At 48.9% G+C, this 21293-nt stretch overlaps 1 protein-coding gene across 2 annotated transcripts in view; it reads right to left on the bottom strand.

Annotated features, from left to right (window-relative positions):
• PAPPA (pappalysin 1) overlaps positions 1–21293 on the bottom strand; it is a 243954-nt gene that overhangs the window by 28236 nt on the left and 194425 nt on the right. For both annotated transcript variants that reach the window (XM_075905988.2, XM_075905990.2), the window contains exons 17-20: positions 17253–17463; positions 16126–16297; positions 10591–10738; positions 6347–6453 (exon numbers count right to left, since the gene is read on the bottom strand). In XM_075905988.2, the coding sequence (XP_075762103.2) occupies positions 6347–6453; positions 10591–10738; positions 16126–16297; positions 17253–17463 (638 nt within the window). The remainder of the gene's footprint in view (positions 1–6346; positions 6454–10590; positions 10739–16125; positions 16298–17252; positions 17464–21293) is intronic.

Below are 21293 nucleotides of genomic sequence, written 5' to 3'. Positions count from 1 at the left end.
TGGCAATCCTACCAGACATCTGGAAATTTCAAGGCCACCACAACAGTAAGGCACCTCCACCCCTTCACTTACTGCACATCAGGGCAAACAAAGAGAGAAAACCTTTTTAGGTTTCAAAACATACAAGACCAGCCAAGAGATGGGGATTGGGAAGAGGCAAGGACTGGTTCCGGGAGCTTTTAAACCCAGGGATAACCTGAGGGAGAACTGAAGAAAAATGCAGGCCTTTTCCTTCCCCATGCCCAGACCCATCCAAATAATGTGAGAAAAATAACTGCAGTTCCAAAGAACTTCCTCTGCTCCCTGGGGCACCAGCATTAAAACAAAAAAGAAAACAAAAAATGTTTGCTGCCAATATACGTGACTGAATATGTGAATCTGGAGCTGGAGAAAGGGACTGGCCTGACCGTACTGGAAAGGGAGGAACTCTGTTTATCCACAGAAGAGGACAAGCACTCGCAGCAGCAGGGAAAGCAACCAATCGCCATGTCATGGTGATATGCACTGGGCCTGACTAGGAGAGTTCTCTCCATAGCCCCTTCAGTCCTCTGCCTGTCTGTTGCGACTGACAAATCATACAGCTTGAGAACCACCCAAGGAGCACCACAGCTAACCCACATGACTGCACCGGAGAGACACCTAATGGATCCAACTACCTGGGCTAGATTCACACCAACTGCTTAGAGGTGATAGACTCCAGATCCCATTACAAAGAGCCCTGGCAACAAGTCAACTGAAAGGAAGCGTTAAAGCCCTGTAAGTGATAGGAGAGTGGATGGTGTGCAGAAAACACCTCTGGGAAAATGAAGATGGGCTGACATGGATGTCCAGCATGGACAAAGTCCACCTCTAGGCTCCACCATGGCAAAGGCTGTTGTCCATCTGCAGATGCTCAAACTTTGCAAAACTGAGCTTCATATGAACAATTTGCCAAGAGCATCCAATTACATAATAGTACAGGTATCACTTAACATCCCAAATCAATGCAATTTGCCATAGGGGATGAGCAGTAACTGTAGTAGAGACTTAGCAGGGCCACCACTCAAGAGAACAGACAAGGCTGGAGTGCTTCAGGGAAGTGGTGTTTAAATAAAGGGAGGGAGGGGGAGATTGTTCTCAGTAAGTTTGGAAGCAACATTGGAGAAGCCTCTTCCAAAAGGATGCTGCCAAGTTAAGAATGGTTCTTTGAGGAGGCTCTACTGGTTATTTTTGCTGAGCTCATCAGGTGAGCCAGAAGAAAAATGGATTTGTCAGTTCACTGGCAATTCTGAAATATCTAAAAAAAAAAAATACCCACACCACATGTTTCCCTTCTCCCTGTTAACAAGGGAATGCCCAAGAAAGCAGGGTCTGGAACAGGGCAGCAAGGGAATGCACTCAAATTTTGAACAGGGTGTTGTGGTGTGTGTAAAGGCTGTTTTCACTTCCCAAAGCCACCCTGAGACACCTAGGCTATGTCTACACTCGCGGCTTCTTGCGCAAATAATATGCAAATGAGGCTAAGCGTAGAATATCGCCAAGCCTCATTTGCATACTTAATGAGCCACCATTTTTTTCAGAAGAGGCTCTTGCACAAGAAGGAGCATCTACACTGCCCCTTCTTGCGCAAGAAAAACCCTCTTGCGCAATGCCATTACACCTATTACTTGAGAGGAAGAACAGCATTGCACAAGAGGGTTTTTCTTTCGCAAGAGCGTCTTCTGAAAAAAATGGTGGCTCATTAGGTATGCAAATGAGGCTCAGCGATATGCCACTACATGGACACGCCACAGAACTTCTCCAGAAGCTGGATTAAAGCGTATCTTCCAAAAAAATACTAGCTCTCTTCCTGGGGTACGTCTGCACTGCACACAGGGACCCGGGCTTGGGGACTTGGGGTTTCTAAGCCCAGGCTTGAGCATCCATGCAGCATTGTAAACCTCAGCTTACCACTGCTAGAGCCAGAACTCACAGCTGCTACCATGTCCATGTGGCTCTCTGCAGACTCCAGGCTCTGAACTGCATCCACACTGCAAAATGGCAGCACTGGCCCCAAGTCACAGCAGTACTCTGGCTTTGACCCATCCCTGCAGCAGGTCTCTTGCTTGATTTGTATGTGGACAGAAAAGGGGCTTCAGGTCAAACTTCTGTCAGAGCCTGGGCCAAGCACTCACTGTTCATTCACCAATGGTATCCCTTTCTTAGCTTCATCTCACAGAATTATGCAGAGATGGACTCCGTGTGATGATATGGAAAGATGATTTCTAGAGAGAAATCCCCTAGTTGATCCAACCAGAACCTGCTCCAGGGAGATGCCTCATCTCCTCCATTTCCAAAGAGGCTGCAGAGTGGATTAATTTTCACCTGGCACTCACAACACCCTAACAATTGTAGAAGCCCAGCCCTTTATTCTGCTATTTACGACCAACTCATTTTTAGCAGGAGGGTCAGATTCCTAACTAGTCACAATCTAAAGCTCTTATAAGATCATTGCTATAGGGGCAAAATAGACCCAGATTTTCCACTGGGCTCCTGGAAACCATCAATCCCCCACCCTGCACCTCACTCCGATGCTCTCCCCCTTTCCTGCCATTTCCCCCCTGCTGCCTAATGAGCCCTCCAGAGACCCTTGAGCATCTACGCTGCATTGTAAACTTGGGCTTACAATTGCCCATTACAGCTGCCTCTGAGTCCCTGCATCAATAAATGAGGACAGCCCAGCAGAGATTGGGAGGGAGGCTGTGGTTTTATTTCACCATGAATTACTAACCCTCTTTAAACTTCCGTGCTCAGGGCAGAGGCAGTGAGAAACAGCCTCCAATACAGAGATAAGGTCTGTACAGATATGTACTTCACACCAGCACCTTGGCAAAGCCTCGGCCGTAGCAGTAATATAAACAGAGAGCATGGAGTGAATGAGGAGATCAGAGGACACACTGTGATTCAGATAGCCTCCAGGCACCTCCCAGGAGCATTTCCTTTGCTCTATCTGCCTGTTTGTGTGCAGCACACAAGCACAGCAGGGCCAGCATTTTCAAAATGGTTCGGCGCCCACAGTCAGAGCCAAATTTTCAAAGATGCACCTAAAAGGCTGGATTGCCAAATATGCTTTGCATGCTGAGTGCCTAGCCTTTTTGGAAATCTGCCCCTGGATATGTGAAATGCAGCTTTCAAGTGCCTAAAAGAGTATTACGAGGAGGGAGAAAAATTATTTTCCTTAACTACTGATGATAGGACAAGAAGCAATGGGCATAAATGGCAGCAAGGGAAGTGTAGGTTGAACATTAGGAAAAACTTCCTGTCAGAGGGGTTAAAGACTGGAATAAATTGCCTGGGGAGGTTGTGGAATCTCCATCACTGGAGATATTTGAGAGCAGGTTGGATAGATACCTGTCAGGGATGATTAACTCAACAAACCACCCACTAGGTGGTGCTGTGTGGGCAGGGGACTGGACTTGATGGTCCCTTCTAGTTCTAATATTCTATAATTGTATGATTTTCCAGAGAGCTCAGGGCCAAACTTTCAAGCAATCAGTACCAATTGCAGGGAAGACAGTACAAAAATAATGGTTTCCAATTAAGGCATGAAAAAGGAGGCAGATTTTCCAAAAGGCTCTGCACCCAACATAGAGCCTGGCTGCTCAGGGCTTTCAAAAACCTGGCTCATGGTGTGCATTTCTGTGTCTATAGGCCTGCGCTAACGTGCATAAGAGAGTGTGTGTATGTGCCTATTTATGTGTGTTTGGGTATGTCTACACTACCCCGCTAGTTCGAACTAGCGGGGTAATGTAGGCATACCGCACTTGCAAATGAAGCCCGGGATTTGAATTTCTCGGGCTTCATTTGCATAAGCGGGGAGCCGCCATTTTTAAAACCCCGCTGGTTCGAACCCCGTGCAGCGCGGCTACACAGGGCACGAACTAGGTAGTTCGAACTAGTCTTCTTAGTTCGAACTACCGTTACTCCTCGTGAAATGTTCGAACTAGGAGGGTAGTGTAGAACTAGGAGGGTAGTGTAGACATACCCTCTCTGTGCAGGGGTTTATATTTATGTATGTATGTCTAGCACGAGTGTGGTTTTATATGAATGGGTGCTTGTTTGTCTAACCTACACATGTGTATATATGTGTGAATGAGCACGGTGTGTGTAGGTGTGCTTATGGGTGACTAAATATGGACAGTAAAAGCTGTTCACTCTGGCACCAACCAGAAACCTTTATAAACCGGCATTCCTGATCTGCGAAAGTCCGGCTTAAACTCCGGCTGGCAAGGGGCCAGCAAGCTACCTACCTGGCTCTGCCTGGCTCCCCAGAAGCGAGAACATATCCCTCTGCTCCGAGGTAGCTGAACATCCATGGGGACTCCATGCAGTATCCCAGCATTGAGTACTGGCTCTGCAGCTCCCATTGGCCAGGAACAGCAGCCAATGGGAGCTGTGGGGATGGAGACAGTGTGCAGAGCCATTTGTGCCTCCACCTATGAGCAGCAAGGCCATATCCCCCACTTCTGGGGAGCTTCCTGAGATGTGTGGCTCTAGCGTCTCAAAATCCCTCCTGCCTCCTACCTCCCCCTCACCCTGAAGCCTCCTCCTGAACTCCAAACCCCTCATCCCTGGCCCCATGACAGATCCTGCACCCCCAACAAGAACCCTCACTCTCTCCTCCACGTAGTGTGATTAACTTGTACTTAACTGGAATATTTGACTAAACTGACACCCTCCCCTTTCCCTAATATGCTGGATAATAAAGCCTTTACTGTATTTGTGTACTTGTGTACACGTGAGAGTGTTTGTGTATGTGCATCTGCAGGCACATGCATATAAGTGTGCTAACCAATGTCCATCTGTGTGTGTTTTTGTGACGGGGCAAAGGCACCCCACACTCCGGTCCCGCCGGTGGCCGCTCTTCTGGTGGCTCTCGGGACAGGAGGCAGAGTAGCGATGCCGGGCGCAACACAGCCCATGGGCTGAGCGGCGCCGGAGCTGGCCTATCAGCGGTGTGCCGGTTGTTCGCAGGCGGCCGCCCCGGCAGGACGCCTGGGAGTCCGGACGCCGGCGCGAGGGGGGTGACATCAGCGTGCGGCTCTGCCGCCAGCTCGGAAGTGTGGCCACGCCAGAAGGGGTGGGACCCCGCGGGCTGGGAGCCGGCGCAGGGATTTAAACCCTGGGAGATGCCAGGGAAGGGGGGAGCGTGGAGGGAGCAGCCTCAGACTGAGGTGCAGCAACGGATGGGACCCAAAGTGAGGAGGTGAGCCCGGCTGCAAGAGGAAGTGTTGACTGCGGAGAGAGGAAGTAGCCCAGGGTGGGCAAAGGGAGCCTGTGGGCTGGCGAGTTACAGCGGACGCCCCACCAGCCGGACCGAACAGCATAGGTGTTGGTGTCCTTAGGGCCCTGGGCTGGGGTTTGTGATAGGGGGCAGGCCCGGACCCCCCTCTCCCCACGGTCGGAACGAGGCCGGCCCCGCCTCGGGGGCCAGCGAAGCCCCAACCTAAGGGAAGGCCTACGAACCTCAGTTAAGACAGACTCGGACGCCAGAGGGCGCTCAAAAAGGGGTGAAGGAAGCATGGGACCGGGGAGGGAGGGTGACAAGGCGCCAACAGGGCGCACTATAGACACGTTTCCAGTTTTCATGAGTATGTATAATTGTGTGTGTGAGTGTCTGAGTGTGTGCGTTTGCAGAGTGCAGGCAGAAAGAGCAGTGACCTCTAAAATGGATGCTGTGCTGAGTAGACAGACGTCTATCACATGCCTCAGCTAGATTGGGAAATTATATACTCAGCATATCAGGTTCTTTTGCTGCCCGACAACAGTTAGGAGAACTCAGAACAGATGCCCACCACCCAAAGTGCACAGAAAACCGAAGAGTAGGAAGCATTTAAAATCCACCCTGTGCTCTATTTCTTGTTCCCCTTCACTTTCTCCTGCAGTGGTACGTAAGTGTCTTGTCTGTGCTCCCCATGGTGCCGTTGTCAGGTGAAAGTCCTACCAGATCAGAACGGTCAGGAGCAGTGTGGATCAGAGGGCAAGAACTCGGTTCCTTCAACGCAAGGTGGAAATTCCTAGCTGATATTGCATTGGGAAACTGCAGAGTCAAATAGGCACCACTAGAGCAAAGTAAAGGGGCCACAGGGCAAACAAGATGTCTCGATTGTCTTGGTGTCTCGATTGATGACAGTTGTGTTCCAAGGAGGGAAGATGTCTCACCATGCAGGTTTTGCCCACAAAAGCGTGTGTCCGTCCCCTTGGACAATGCTGCCCTTTGCATCCTTAATTCTGCCTTTGGGGTCAAACTTCATGTTCACATGCGCCGCAGGAACATGGAAGTCTGCAGGTCTTGAGAGAGGTATTTAGTAACATCCCCGCCACTGACCTTCACTCGCTGAGGGTTCATCCAGTGCTGGATGTCTTGTAAGGTCTCGTTCACCCGCAGCAGGATGGATTCGTTGTGGTCCGGACACGAGGTGATGCATTCGGCACCTTTGTGGTACATGCAGAGGGGAACGAAGGAAGAAAGCAAACACCAAGTCACTCTCCCAACACCATTTCAGTTATCTCAATAGCATCCATCTCCCTGTTCTGCAGAGCAATTACTACTGCCAGCTCTTTAGGAGCTCTTTGCCACTATGGGATTCACATTGCCATAGGATTCTGACAGCACCCCACAGCTTGGATCCAGCCCCAGAGGCTCGGGGTTCCATTTCCAGCACTGGGGAGCCCATGCTGGCGCTCCAGCCCTCCATTTCCTTCCCACTGTGGGGCTGGAGCACACAAAGTCTCCTACCCTGGGCCGCCCTAGGTTCTGGTATGTGAGGAGGCTGTGGGGAGCATCTTTCCCTTCAGATGGAGGCCAAGTCAGTGAGGTTTTGGAAGGTTTTTTGTTTGATGATTGGTTGGTTGTTTCTCATTTGTGTGCGGCCCCTGACTGATTTTTCTGTGGGTCAGCGGCCCTTGACCCAAAAAAGGTTCCCACCCCTGGACTACAGTATGTCAATACCACTCTGGCTACTGACCCATGGATCGATCGCATGGGGGATTTATTCTGTTCCTGAGACACACAGAAGGCACTTCAATTTCTGCAGCTGTGAAGTGACTGAGCAGACTCCATCAAGCTCCTTTCACTTACGACATGGACAAGGAGCCAATGGCCAGGTTTTTCAAAATTACAAGACCCTCAAATAACGGCGAGCAAATCTAATGATGGCGCAGGCCGGCTACCACCTAAGCCCCATGCTAAAAGAGTAGTATGAGAAGAGGTAATGAACTGGTATTTTCTCTGATTAACTTCCATCCCCTGTGGGAATCCTTCCCTTATTAAAGCACACTGTGGTGCTCTGGAGTAATATGGTGCCATAACCTTAAGCTTTAGTGCGTTGGACTATTCCCATTCCCCCGCCCTGGCAAATCACTGCTAACTAGGGTAGTTGCTGCAAACCTATCATTAGGAATCCTGCACTCCAATCAGTGTGCGAGGGAGTTACTCTGCAGCATGGTTTGGATGGCTCTGCCTTTGGCTCCAGAGTCACCCCAGCCTGCAGGGGCAGATTAGGTGTCTGTGGAGAAGAGGAAAGGTGTCAGGGTCACGCTAACCCTGGCTGGGTACGTCCCCCCTGCAGCCACCTTGGTTTTTTTTCTTTTTCTCATGTGGCGGAGCCAGCTGGACCACAGCAGGAGTCAGTTAGTTTAATTAGGGAGGGTTTGTCAAGAGGTTTGTTTCTGTTTTATTTCTCTAGTTTGAGCAGTAGTGAGTCCATCGACTTGACTGGCTACCTGCCAGGTTTGGCTAGGCCCATGCTAAGTGAGTGGAAGGAAAAGATCCTTTTCTGGGGGACATCCAGATGACTTCCAAAACATATGGCCTGATCCCGAGAAGTGCTGATGCGAGACACTCACACAGTGTGTGTCGTGCCTCCAGCTAGTAAATGAGTTCAATATATGCTGCCGGCCAGTACATGGAGCTCTCTTGATTCACACTGTAACTCGTCTGAGGGTGTGGGGCCCATTCAGAACTGGGCCCAAGGGATCTGTCTTGTGGACATGGCTAATATAAGCTAATGTAACACGAGTCCTTTGGAATGGAGGGGAAAAGGACCAGGACACACAAAGGAGGACTGATACCCCTCCTTGCCTCCAGCACAGAGAAATGTTCCCTGAGATCAGGGAATCAGTATTTTTTTTTCCTCTGAAAAAGTGGCAAACCCTGGTAGGTAAGCAAAGGTCACCTCATCTCAAGGGTAAAACGCATTGTCAAATTAAGAGTCACTGCTGCCTGCTCACAGCTCACTCCACTGTGCTATTTACGCTGAAGGAAAGGAGCAGGTCTCAATTGTTTTGATATATGATCCATAATTGGCACCATTAAAGAGAAGTGATCTCATCCAGGTTGTGTTGCTGTCCCCTGGGATGGGACTGAAGCAGGCTCCTGGTACCTTACAATGGTTACAATATAATGAGGGATCTGCACAACAGGGAACACTTTCTCCAAGTTCAAAGGGACAGCAGTGAGGGGAGGGAGGGGAGGTTTCAGGAAAAGGGCTGCAGGGGAGGGGGGAGGAAGGGGCCCAGGGTTTCTTTCTAAGCCGCATCTAGTACAGCTCACTTTCGAATGCTACAGTATGGGGCTCAGGCGGTGACCTTGGAAAAGGGACGTGAGACTCGGTGTGCAGAACGGTGTCTAGGGCACGTCCCGCAGCAATTTGACCGACAGTGCAGCTCTCCACACATGGCGGTTCAATGGAAGGCAAAAAAAAGATAGACCTTGATGAGGGTTCCCAAAGGACGGATGGGTTTGGGGTTTGTCGTTCTTATGGGTTCCTTCACCTGCAATCGCCATGGGAGGAATGCCGTATTTCTCTGGGAACGGGCTGGCCACCACAATGGCTTCCTGTCCTTCTAGTTCAGACCTTCCCCCCCCAACTTCAGCGCTCTGCTCTGCCTAGGCCGGCATGACTGTCTCACCTTCCCTCTGCCCCCTTTGTGTGCCCCACGCTACTTCCAAATCTCTCTCTTTCGCCCCATCTACACTTAACCCTTTCCTTCAACTCTTCATCTGTGGCCACTGCACTGGTGCTGCCAGGCTGGTGACAGACATGGGGGCAGGAGGTGGGGGCCGCCGTAAAGAGAGAACCTCCGGCTGTGCAACCATGTCCTATAGACCTGCTCTGAGCAGGGTTCAGTGACCCAGCCAGTCTGTGGCAGCCCCGCTGGTGCCTGTTGCTATGAACAGAGCTGCACCAGTGCTAGTGCGATGGTGGGAAATTGCCCCAAACTGCTGTGGGCCCCAGGACCGAAGCAGGCTCTATTATTAGGAATATTTGTATTCTAGTAGCAACCCAGAACGCCAAGTGAGATCAAAGCCCCACTAAATGAGGCATAGCCATGGCCATCATAAGAGATACACCCAGCCCTGGAAGGCTTCTCTTCTAAACAAACAAAGAGGGCAGAGGGTAGGAGGGGAAGCAGAGGTGCAGGAAGGGGAAGGGACTTGCCCAAGGTCGCACTGCAAGTCAGTGGCAGAGCTGGAGAGGAACCTCCGCCCTCCTGAGTCCCATTCCAATAACCCATGCACTAGACCTCTGCTAGCCAAGGGCATACATTATTTCTCAATCATGTCAATTAACCTGTCATCCTTAACCCACACTTCCCGTCTGTTGCCTCAATAGCTTTTGATAAATTCTGTACATAAAATACACGGACGTGTATGAATCAATGAAAAAGCTCGGTGTTGAGAAAGTACATTGGAATCATGCACATGCACGTGCACAAACACCGCAATCGTGTGATTTTTATTGCTGAAACCTTCTTTCACCATCCCTCCCCGCTCCCTGCCACTGTCTGTTGTCAGGGCTCCCAGCATGACAGTGTTCTGTCTAAGGCAGATGATAAACTCCCCGGAGAGGGATCCTGTCTTCCTCCATATCTGTAAAGTGATATAGGTTTGTATGAGTCATAACAATCGATAGTATGAGAGAGAGAGAGAGAGAGAGAGAGAGAGAGAGAGAGAGAGTACAGATGAATGAGTACGTGGATTTATGTGTCTGAGAAAGAACATGGGTGGGTGGGTGAATTTATATTTGCAGTGGAATATTTATGAACATGTGAGGATACTTGTGCCTTTGTGAATGTGCATGGATGGGGAAGCAAGTTTGTGCATGCGTGTGTGCGTGGATATTTCTGTGTGGATGTGGGAGAGACTGGATGGGTGCGGGTATCTGGGTGTGAGTTTTGTATCTATGTGTGAACACATGTAACTGAGTGGGTATATTTGCGCATGTGTGGCCATTCAGCTAAGGCCACGAGGAAAGGTATGTGTAGTTCTTCGTTGATTTTAAAAAGATCTTATTGGATGTGTCACCCTTCCAGTTTGATCCCAGGAATTGTTCATTAAACTCAGCAGGACAAGGGATGTGGCAGAAGGGGAAATGCTGTGAGGGGGTAGGAAGGCAGCATATGTTACCCCGTTTGTGGCATCTGAACACTTGAAAATCCTCTAATTAGCTGCTTCTCACTAGGGCAATCAGGCCCAAAAGACATGATGACCCTACGACTCCGGTCTCTTTCCGCCCCCCTCCCCACGGGCAGGCAGGCCAGCTGCGGCCATGGTTCTCGCTCACGTACCTATTCCATAGCCGTGTGCACAATGCAGCTTCAGGTTGCTGTTGAGCTGAGTGGGAAGAGAGCACTGGCCCTGCATCTCCCGGCAGAGGTGAAAGGAGCCACTCCAGGTGCCGTCCTTCCGGCAGTGAATCACGTTGTGCCCACGGCCCTGGGAATGGAAAAAGCGAAAGACAGTCAGAAAAGTGTTAGAAAAAGAATCAGGATTGAACTGGTGGCCGATGTTCTCGGGAAAGGGGCGGGGCTTTTCACGCAGAGAAAAAGGGAAACAGCCTTCTTCAAAAGGACAAAGGGAAGAGTCTGTGTGTCCTGCCTGGACAGACAGATGCACGCTAGCATCGTCTCCGTAATGTCATGGCCTTTAAAAGGACGCTATCAACATGGACCCGAGCTAACTAGAATAAGGAAACGTTCACCCATTGTTCCCTCTTTCTTCATTTGAAGGTGTTTGTGCTAAGTGCAGCCAACCTCTGTCATCATCTCCTTTTCTAACTAGTTACATCATCCTTCTATGGAAGGAGAACAAAGAGTTCCCTATGCCCATCTGAAGCCAGAAACAAAGCCGGGACACTTCCCTGTGAGGTTTAGCTGGGGGGTATCTGTAGACCTTGCCTGCTGTGACTGACAGCAAAGAAAGAGACTGCAACAGAGAAGCACAGCGATAGTGTGCGTGTGCGTGTGTATGTGTGTGAAGGTGGCGGACAGTGTGGGATATGACATTTGTTTTACAAAAAGAGACCCTGTGGAATACTGGCGAATAAATGGCAAAGTCCACGGGGAAATATCATGCCCTTTTAAAACAACAAAGAAGCACACGAGGCTTCTCTTATCAGATCTATGCATGGGGCACCCAGAGAGTTCTGCATGAGCTGTTCTGCGGGATCTGCAAGCCGAGCCATTGGAAATTCTGCATGGGGATGTTTTGTGGGGCTGAGTTGTCTAGCTCCCAGTGAATCAGGGTACATTGGCTATAGTATGGGATCCGGGCGTCTAGTTCCCAATCCCTGGTGTACCGCGGGGTTAATGTAATCCATATACAGTACTTGTCACGCAGTGGTGTGTACTAGACATTCTCTGTGAGCTATTTCAGGTGGGTCTCTGTGCCTGGTATGAAATATTTCAGAGAGAGCCCTCAGCTGGCACATTTGAATTATGAGGGGATATTTTCTCAGACCTGCATGCCTCTCTCCGAGCAGGTGCCTGCGGCATCAAGTATAGGTTGTGGAACTGGATCTGCACACCAAGTTCCCATCAGCATGCTTGAAGCCGTGGGCATTTTGCTTATGCTGCTCGTTACCTTTGTTTTGCTTTTGGTTCCAGGAGGAAATTTGTTTTTCTCTTTGACATTCTTCTTCTTCCCTGCTGAGCTTGTTGATGAACACGATGTTCAAGGGTGATGCAACTAGCCTTCTCTGCAGGCTACTGGGTTGAATCTTTAGCCTGCTTGTTTGTGTGCTGGATGATGGTGACAGAACTGGAATTTTGACTGGCTGGCAGAGACCAGACCCTGAAACTCTCACCAGGCCAAGGTAGCCGTGCAAACGGTATAAATGTCCAGATCAGTTGAGGAATGCTAGGTGATGGACAGAACCTCAACTCACAGCTTTGTTGTGCTGCCTACAGGGCTCGGGGCATCAGACAACCAATGACACCTTTGTCAGGGTTCATTGAGTGGAATAAATCATATTTCCCCACATTCTTTTGTGTCCGTTAAGCACCCTGCAACTTAGGACTGATTAACAGCAGCTCTAAAGGTACATCTACACTAGGATAAAAATGCTACAATTGGGTCGAGTCAGCTGACTCAGGCTCCAGCGCTGAACCACTCATGTGCAGATGTCTGTGTTCAGGTTAGATCCTCTGTGGGCGAATGGTTCCAGAGCTTGGAACCTGGACTGAGCTGAATATCTAGACTGTGATATTTAGCTTGCAACGCAAGCCCCATGAACCTGAGCCAGCTGACCAACATGAGTCATGCAGTGCTGGGGGTCTTTTATCCCTGCGCACATAGGACTGAGGATTCAGCATCAACAACTCCCTGAGAGCCTCATAGATTCATAGAATCTTAGGGCTGGATGAGACCTCAGGAGTCATCGAGTCCAGCCTCCTGCCCTGGACCAATCCCAACTAAATCAACCCAGCCAGGGCTTTGTCAAGCTGAGACTTAAAAACCTCCAGGGATGGAGATTCCACCACTTCCCTAGGGAACCCATCCCAGTGCTTCACCACCCTCCTAGGGAAATAGTTTTTCATAATATTCAACCTAGAACTCTCCCACTGCAACTTGAGACCATTGCTCCTTGTTCTGACATCTGCCACCACTGAGACCAGCCTCTCTCCATCCTCTTTGGAACCCCCCTTCAGGTAGTTAAAGGCTGCTATCAAATCCTCCCCTCCCCCCAACTCTTCTCTTCTGCAGACTAAACAAGCCCAAATCTCTCAGCCTCTTCTCTTAGGTCATGTGCTCCAGCTCCCTAATCATTTTGGTGCCCTCTGCTGGACCCTCTCCAATGCGTCCACATCCTTTCTGTAATGCGGGCTGCAGAACTGGATGCAATACTCCAGATGTGGCCTCACCTGTGCCGAATAATGGGGAATAATAACTTCTCTAGATCTGCTGGCAATGTTCAATAGCGACCTTTAAAGGTAATGCAGATTTATGCTCCCAGAATTGGCTGTGTTTGGGTTACAGTTGTATGATATTTGTAAAGTGCTCCAAGATTCGCGTACTCTGGAATGCTGGAATAGGAGGAAAGCCGCTGAGCTAAAGATTCTGATTGCGGAAACGAACTGCCTGAGGGGAATACCGAGAGTTTCAAGACTATACAAAATAAAAATAAAATGATAAGAAAAGCAGCTTGGTCTAGAAAAAACTGTGTTATAGAACGATTGGTTCTAGAGCTGGTTTTGTTCAACAATTTTATTCATGACCTGGATGAGGGGATGGATTGCACCCTCAGCAAGTTCGCAGATGACACTAGGGGGAGAGGTAGATATGCTGGGGGGATAGGGTCCAGAGTGACCTTGACAAACTGAAGAACTGGGCCAAAAGAAATCTGATGAGGTTCAACAAGGACAAGTGCAGAGTCCTGCACTTGGGACAGAAGAATCCCAAGCATAGTTACAGGCTGGGGACTGACTGGCTAAATAGCAGTTCAGCAGAAAAAGACCTGGGGGTTACAGTGGATGAGAAGCTAGATATGAATCAACAGTGTGTCCTTGTAGTCATGAGGGCTAAAGGCATATTGGGGTGCATTAGCAGGAGCACTGCCAGCAGATCTAGGGAAGTGATTATTCCCCTTTATTTGTTGCTAGTGAAGCCATATCATGGAGTATTGCGTCCAATTCTGGGCCTCCCATTACAGAAAAGATATGGACGCATTGGAGAAAGTCCAGTGGAGGGCAACAAAAATGATTAAGGGTCTGGAGCACATGATTTATGAGGAAAGACTGAGGGATTTGGGCTTATTTAGTCTGCAGAAGAGAAGAGTGAGGGGGGATTTGATATCAGCCTTCTATGTACTGAAGGGAGGTTCCAAAGAGGATGGAGACAGTCTGTTCTCAGTAGTGACGGATGGCAGAACAAGGAGCAATGGTCTCAGGTTACAGTGGGAGAGGTCTAAGTTGGATATTAGGAATAATTATTTCCCTAGGAGGGTGGTGAAGCACTGGGATGGGTTACCTAGGGAGGTGGTGGAATTTCCATCCCTAGAGGTTTTTAAAGTCTCGGGTTGACCAAGCCCTGGCTGGGATGATTTATTTGGGATTAGTCCTGTTTTTAGCAGGGGGTTGGATTCAATGACCTCCTGAGGTCTCCTGCAATCTTATGATTCTATGATTTTATTAACTGGAAACAGAGGTAGACCAGGGACGAGTTGGATAGACACTGTGAAGAATAACATGGAACAAAAAAAAGGTTTCAAGATGAGTAGAGCCATGAAGCTGATGCAAGCCAGAAAGTGGTGACCAGACTACATTCAGCTATATCGTCCTGCAGAGCTGGCTGACAGGAATCAAAGATGATGTTGCGTTCCTAGGACATCTGCTGCTATATTAATATTCTGTCAATCATTCTCTACCCTGCTTAATCTCCGGTGAAAATCCCTGCTGCTTTTCTTACTGGGATGAGATATGCATTATCACCTTGTATATCTGAGAAAATCTTAGTAGGTTTTATTCCTTAGATAATTAACACTTCTCGGGCGGGTCAGATGAGGTCAGGGGTCCTCCAAGCCCTCCCCCCCTCTTTTTGAAACCTTTTCTGTTATATCAGGAAACATCTTTCCCTGGAGGTCCCTTTTCCAAACTGCTTCTAAAGCATTTGTTTGAGATGTTTTCTGAACTGACCACCAGAATCTTACTTTAAAGTGTATAAGCACATCCCAATGTGGTGCAATGTGCCTCTCATGTTACCACTGTGGCCTCTCCAACTAACACTCACTACATTGGCCAGTCCTCATTACACCTTACTGTTCTTGTAAAAACGCACAAACGTTGTAGCACCATTTACTCCTCAATATTACACACTGCCCTTGTTATAATACGAAGGCCTCAGAAAGCCATACTTGCCTGGTGGCACTGCCACCTTGTCCCTGCTCCACCTCACAGGTCTTGTAATTCTGCACGGGCCTCAGAACACCACACAGACCTTTATTACATTTGTAACACATCACTCAACCCTTGTTTTACTGCCCAGACCTCGGAGTGCCACACAAGCCTCATAATGACAGCCAGGCCCCTGTATCATTCTGGCTAATCTCATGTCCAAACACAGTGTCCTACAATGCAGTCCCTCCCCACTTCTCATCCTGAGAGCAAGTCAACTCTGAGGCTACATTTACATTGCAGGCTTCTTGCCCCAGAGCACATCCACACAGCCATGAGCTTTTGCGCAAAAGAGCGTCCACACTGCCATGAATGCTCTTGCGCAAAAAAGCTTATTCCTCGTAAAAAGAGGAGAAACTCTTGTCCAAAAAGCCCTGTCTTCTGACAATCTACTGAATATATTATGCAAAAACATGCTTATAGTTTGGATGCTCTGCAAGTTTTTGCTCAAAAACAGCCTGGAGGCATTGATAGAGACAGAAGGTCACAGGTAACAGCATATCACACTATGCAGCCTGGTGCATGCTTCAACATCCATGGAAGACTGCTCCTGAACATGGGAGCATGACATCTTACATGACCGCACAGCACTACCATGACCATGTGCCCTGCTGCATCAACCTTCTCACCTGTCTTATGGAAGCTCAGTGCAAACCATCCTTGAGACCTTGCAGCAGAAACAAGGTGGCCATTCTCTCCAAAGCTGAAGGGACTGGCCTCATCCAAGGAAATACATTTATATGGCCACATCCTAGAAGGCACAAAGCATCCTCAAATCCCACTACTGCTCATGCGAATTGCAGCAGTTAAGCACTTCCCAGGAGGCATGCAACGTCTCACAGATTTAGTCCCTAAGGCAGACGGGCAGCACATAGATTTGCCAGAAGCTAGTTCCTGCTGGCTGAAATAACTGAAGGAAGAGAAGGAACTCACTGACTGATGGTCATCTTCCTCGCACTTGATCCTGCATTCGCTGTTGAACTGGAAGCCATTGGTGCACTGGTACAACCCATGGAACTTTGAGGGTGGAGGGTCGCAGGTGACGGGCACACATGCTCCAGCTAGCCAGGTGCCATCTTGCATGCACTGGATCTTAAAGGCTCTCCTGCCATGTGGAAACAAACCAGAATATTCTAGGGTATGTCTACACTAGCTCATTAGTTCGAGCTAGGTAGGCAAATGAAGGCAACCAGAGTTACAAAAATGAAGCCCGGGATTTAAATATCCCGGGCTTCATTTGCATCATCCCGGGCACCACCATTTTTAAATTCCCCTTAGTCCGAACTCCGTGCCAGCGGCTATCTGACATTTATCTAACCTACTCTTAAATATCTCCAGAGATGGAGATTCCACAACCTCCCTGGGCAATTTATTCCAGTGTTTAACCAATTCCAGTTAACTCTCTTTTATGTTGGTAAACAGACCTTGATATTTACTGATTTAGCCACTATTTTAATGTTCTGACAAATAGTTTACGTGAATTAATTTCCACATATGGATTCCAAGTTCATTATTTGCTTGGATTACTTAGTATTTCGGATTCCTTCTCTATGGTGTGTTACTGGCCCCCGAAGTCACACAGCATTGTTTCTGCTAACTCACTGGATGACCCAACCTTTTTAAACCAATGAAGAATTAATATGAATACTGAGTAATTAATACTCTTTCTGTTTTATAAATATTTTTCTTCAGATGTGAATATGGGTATTTGTATGAGAAGAATGACCATTCCCCAAACATTTGGATGAACAAAGTATGTTCGGCAATAATGAATAAAAATGGCATGAATGTGGTTGCACCAAGCATCTGTTTGGTATCTGAGCAAACACTGTTTTTACTGTATATGGACTCTCATCCCTAATCCTATACATGTGGGATATCCACTAGACTTTTTCTCCTTTCTGGGATCTTTGATAATACTGTGCTGTCTACAACTGCTACAGTTGGCCCACAATATTCCCTGCTTTTCACACATCCCACAGATCTCTCTCTCCTGAAATGTTTAGCATTCTGTGTCTCTCTGGAATACATTATCTGCTTGGTGTTACTATTTCACTTACTTCCTTGCTTTCCTGGAGGAGCCAGGAACATGGTAACCCGGTTTGCATTTGTACTTGCAAAAGGAGCCCACTTTATGCTTATCTTCACGGCACCGGGCCGTCTGAAGATCTGCATTGGGAATGAGAGATGGAGCTCGACACATCAGCTCACAAAGGGCTTCAGGGAAGGACCACAGCCCGTCTTCCATACATGTCAAGTTGCTGTTGTTTCCTAGAAAGGACAGTGGGAAAGTTAAGAAAATCAGGCAGGGCTGTTTTGTTAGGGTGTTATAAACCATACAATAGGTCCAAAGATTTGTTGGTTTATGTGTCACTGGGCTATGTATATGTTATGCATTTGTCTTCCATGTATTCTATCTTTAAATGACTAAGAATTCTGCTGCCCACAGAGGCAAGGTAGTGTCTTCTGTGCTTCTGTCAGGAAAGGTTGGGACATGAGACATACTGAGACCATGTCTATACTTACTGTCTAGACAATCTTCTGGTGTCTGATTTAGTAAGGACAGCTAAATCGAACGCTGAGGGTGCCCCCGGTCACCACCGGTATTCCTCGATTTGCAAGGAGTAAGGTACGTTGACGGGAGCATTTGCTTCCATCGACCTCCTGCTGTGGGGATGGCGTCAAGCTTGGCTTAAGATACATTGATTCTCGCTACATTATGCTAACATGATGTTGCTGCCATCCTTCCACTCTGCTTGGGAGTGATGCCCTTTCTCTCTACCATGAGTCTGCCCTGTCTATTTAGACCGGAGGTATTGGGGGCTAGGGACCATCTGCATTACATTGGGGCCCCATTCTTGGTTGGTTCTTTGGCACAACTACCTCAAGAGATTTCTTATTATAATCATTAATATTAATAAGATTAGTAGTATTATTAATAACAACAACTACTACTACAAGTGTTGTTTTCCTTAGGAAGCTTGCCATGCCAATATATGAAAGGTAAAATATATGATAGGACACATTAATTCCTAGTGTAACTCCACTGATTTCACTGGAATAACACCAGGAATGAATCAGGCTCAGTATGTTTTGTATTTCTTTGCCATTTAATCTTGTATGTAAGAAAGGAACAAGCTTTGTCTCCAGATGGGAGCCAATAACCATGCAAAGAGCTAATATTCTATCAATCCCCCAAACTGGTGCTGCAGAAACATGGTGATGAGCGCCACTCATATTGACAAGTTCCAAACTTGAGTGCCGTGTGGCCTTTCTCCTCTGGAAGGCCAAGAGCGCTGACCTGAGACGTCAAATGTGGGATTCAAAGGGAGGAAAAATGGAGGCATCTCCAGGGCACAGCACGGCATGGGGAGAAGCCCTCCTTCTTCATTACACCATCATCGGCTTTTTTTTTTCTTGCCTTCCTAATTGTGGCTGATTGTCTGAGGTATTTTTATGAAAACCAAAGATCCTTCCTAGAGCACCAGCCTGCTTCTCTTGTCTGACTCATGCAGCAGCTCTGTGCTGGTGATATCATGCTTGCTACTGCAAAGTGAGGAAGGGCGACTTTACAAACAGGGGCTTTCATGAGGTCAGTGATGGAATTAGGTCTGAGTCACTCAACACTCGTCCTTCAGAAGCTCAGTGGCCATGCCGATTAGTCACCACCTGTGACTGGGCAAGAAAGGATTTATTTACAGGGGTCCCCAATCTGTGGGACAGACCCCCTAAGAGGGCACAGAGGAAGGTTTGGAGGGGATGTGAGGTGGGGCCCAGGCTGCCCCTAGAGGAGGTGCGGAGAGAGCTGCACTCCACTCCTAGTCCCCCCAGCTCTCCCTTCTTTCCTCTTCATCTCTAGGTCAGCCACACCTCTAGCCCCAGCGGCTCCCCACATTCCCAGTTCTGCCGTGAGCCCAGACTCCCCTGCTGAGCCAACTGTGCAGTAGTGGGGGTGCGGACAGAGTACATTACCAGGACAGAGGTGGGGGGGGGGGGCATGACAGGAAATGTGTGGGCACCACTGCTTTACCAAGCTGGCTTGGCAGCTACACTCCAAAATGCAACAGTTCTAAAGACCACACCTGTACAAGCCTCAGCCAGGGTCTATCGGCCTGGCTCTGCTGCAGTCGCCAGTTGGGGATCTGATCACTTGTGACTTATTTTACTCTGCAATGTGTATTATGGCCATTTTCACCCTTTGTTGTGGACACGTTTGCACCCATTGCATTTGAGCAGACCTACCAACAAAGGAGGCAATTGCCCCAAGCCCCAGAGATTCAAACAGGTCCGGGGCTCCGGCCACTATGGCTGTAATGGTAGTGGTAGCAGCAGCCGGAGCCCCAGGGCCTTTAAAATCGCTGCCAGAGTGCCACTCCACATGCACCGATCAGCGCTAAAAGCTGGGGCGGGGCGGAATCACACCACACTCTGGACTGGGGTGGGCAATAATTTTTGGCGAGGGGGCACTCGAAGATTTTGGAAAGTGGTCAAGGGCTGCACTTTTCCGTGGAGGGGGTGTGGGGTCTAGAGTGGAGGTTAGGTGCAGAAGGGTGCACAGAGTAAGTGACTGGGGTGCAGGAGAAGGTGTAGGGTCTGAAAGAGGTGAAAGAGGGGGTTGTGACCTGGTTAAGGGATTGGGGTGTAGAGTCAGGGAGGGAGTATGGGTGCAGGAGAGGATTTTGGCCTGGGGGGAGGGGCTCTAGGAGAAGGTGCAAAGTCTGGGAGGAAGCTGTGACCTGGGAGAAGGGGAAAAGAGGGTGCAGACTACAGAGGGTTTGGGTGGTGACTTGGGGCAGAGGAATGGAGTGCAGAGTCTGGGAGGGTGTTTGGGTGCAGGAGAGATTCTGGCCTGGGGGTGGGATGTAGGAGAGGGTACAGGGTCTGGGAGGGAGTTGTGACCCTGGGGAAGGGGGGTGCAGAAGGCTTGGATGGTGACCTGGAGGAGGGAGTTGGGATGTGGGAGGGGCTAGGGTGCCAGAGGCAGGCTCTGGCTGGGAGGCGCTTACCTAAGCCTGCAGCACCCTCCAAAGCAGGCTGGGCTTCCTGCCTGCTGCAGCCCCAGAGCACGTGAAACTGCAGGCTGCTTCCTCCACAGGGCTCTCAGCTCCCAGCCCTCAGGCCAATCTCTCAGCTCCTATTGGCCCATTTTTTCTGAAGATTGGGTTGGGAGATCGCATGAAGCTTCCCCCTCCCTGAAGAACAGAGAGCCCCATGGACTTTGCTTTAACCCACTGCAGCTGCGTGCCTGGGGGTCCCTCAGGGTGGTCCATGGACCGGATCTCACCAGCCCTGCTCTGGACAGCGCTGAGAGCTGGCTGCCCTCAGCCCCACCCTTTCTGGGATTTGGAATTGCCCCCTTGCCCAAGGCCCGGTGCAGTCTGTCAGCCACAGTACATTTGAGTAAAATAGCTACTATCACATTTAACACATATTCCACTATCCCCCCTCGCCATTGTTTCCAATTAGAAGCCACCTTCGTCTTGGAGAGGATCCCATGTTAAGTAAAAAGTAATAACAGAAAAGACAGTTTGATAAAAATAGGACAATTGATAACAAAATGGGGAAACTCATGACTTGTGAGCAGTTTTATATTTTACTGTGGAAGCACTAGTCATGGCTTCATAGTTAAGGTAGAGCTGAGTTTTGCACTTAAAGCAGGGATTCAACAGTTTTGTCATGAATGAATAATTCAGTCTAGCCTCTTACAAAATTAAGGGTATTTCATGTACCTCATCTGGAATCCACAATTAGCTCTAGCGGATGAGCTGATGGCATGCATACAGAAGAGCCTTGCACATCTAGTGCACCTAAATATGCAGAAGCATTAGGGATTAAATCAGTGTTGGTAGGTGACAAGTCAATTCACCTTCAAAGTTCTTGCAAGTTAACTGCCTTCCTGCTGCATTTACAGGATCTGACCGGGCAGTGGCGAAAAGGATTGTAATCGCAGTGACGGGGATTCTAGAAGTAGCAGCAAGCACTCGTCAGGGAAAGAGAAGCCGTAGCAGCAGGAAAGAAAGGAGCAGAATGGGTTACTTTGCGGACTCAAGCATTCATGAGACCCGGGCAGGCAAAGCAAAAGAGTCAGTGTCAGGGTGGGA

This window comes from Pelodiscus sinensis, chromosome 23, assembly GCF_052426305.1.
Source record: "Pelodiscus sinensis isolate ZL-2025 chromosome 23, ASM5242630v1, whole genome shotgun sequence".
In the NCBI taxonomy this organism is placed as follows: domain Eukaryota; kingdom Metazoa; phylum Chordata; order Testudines; family Trionychidae; genus Pelodiscus; species Pelodiscus sinensis.
Note: the sequence above shows the minus strand (reverse complement) of the source record. Positions and strands in the feature narration are given on the sequence as shown.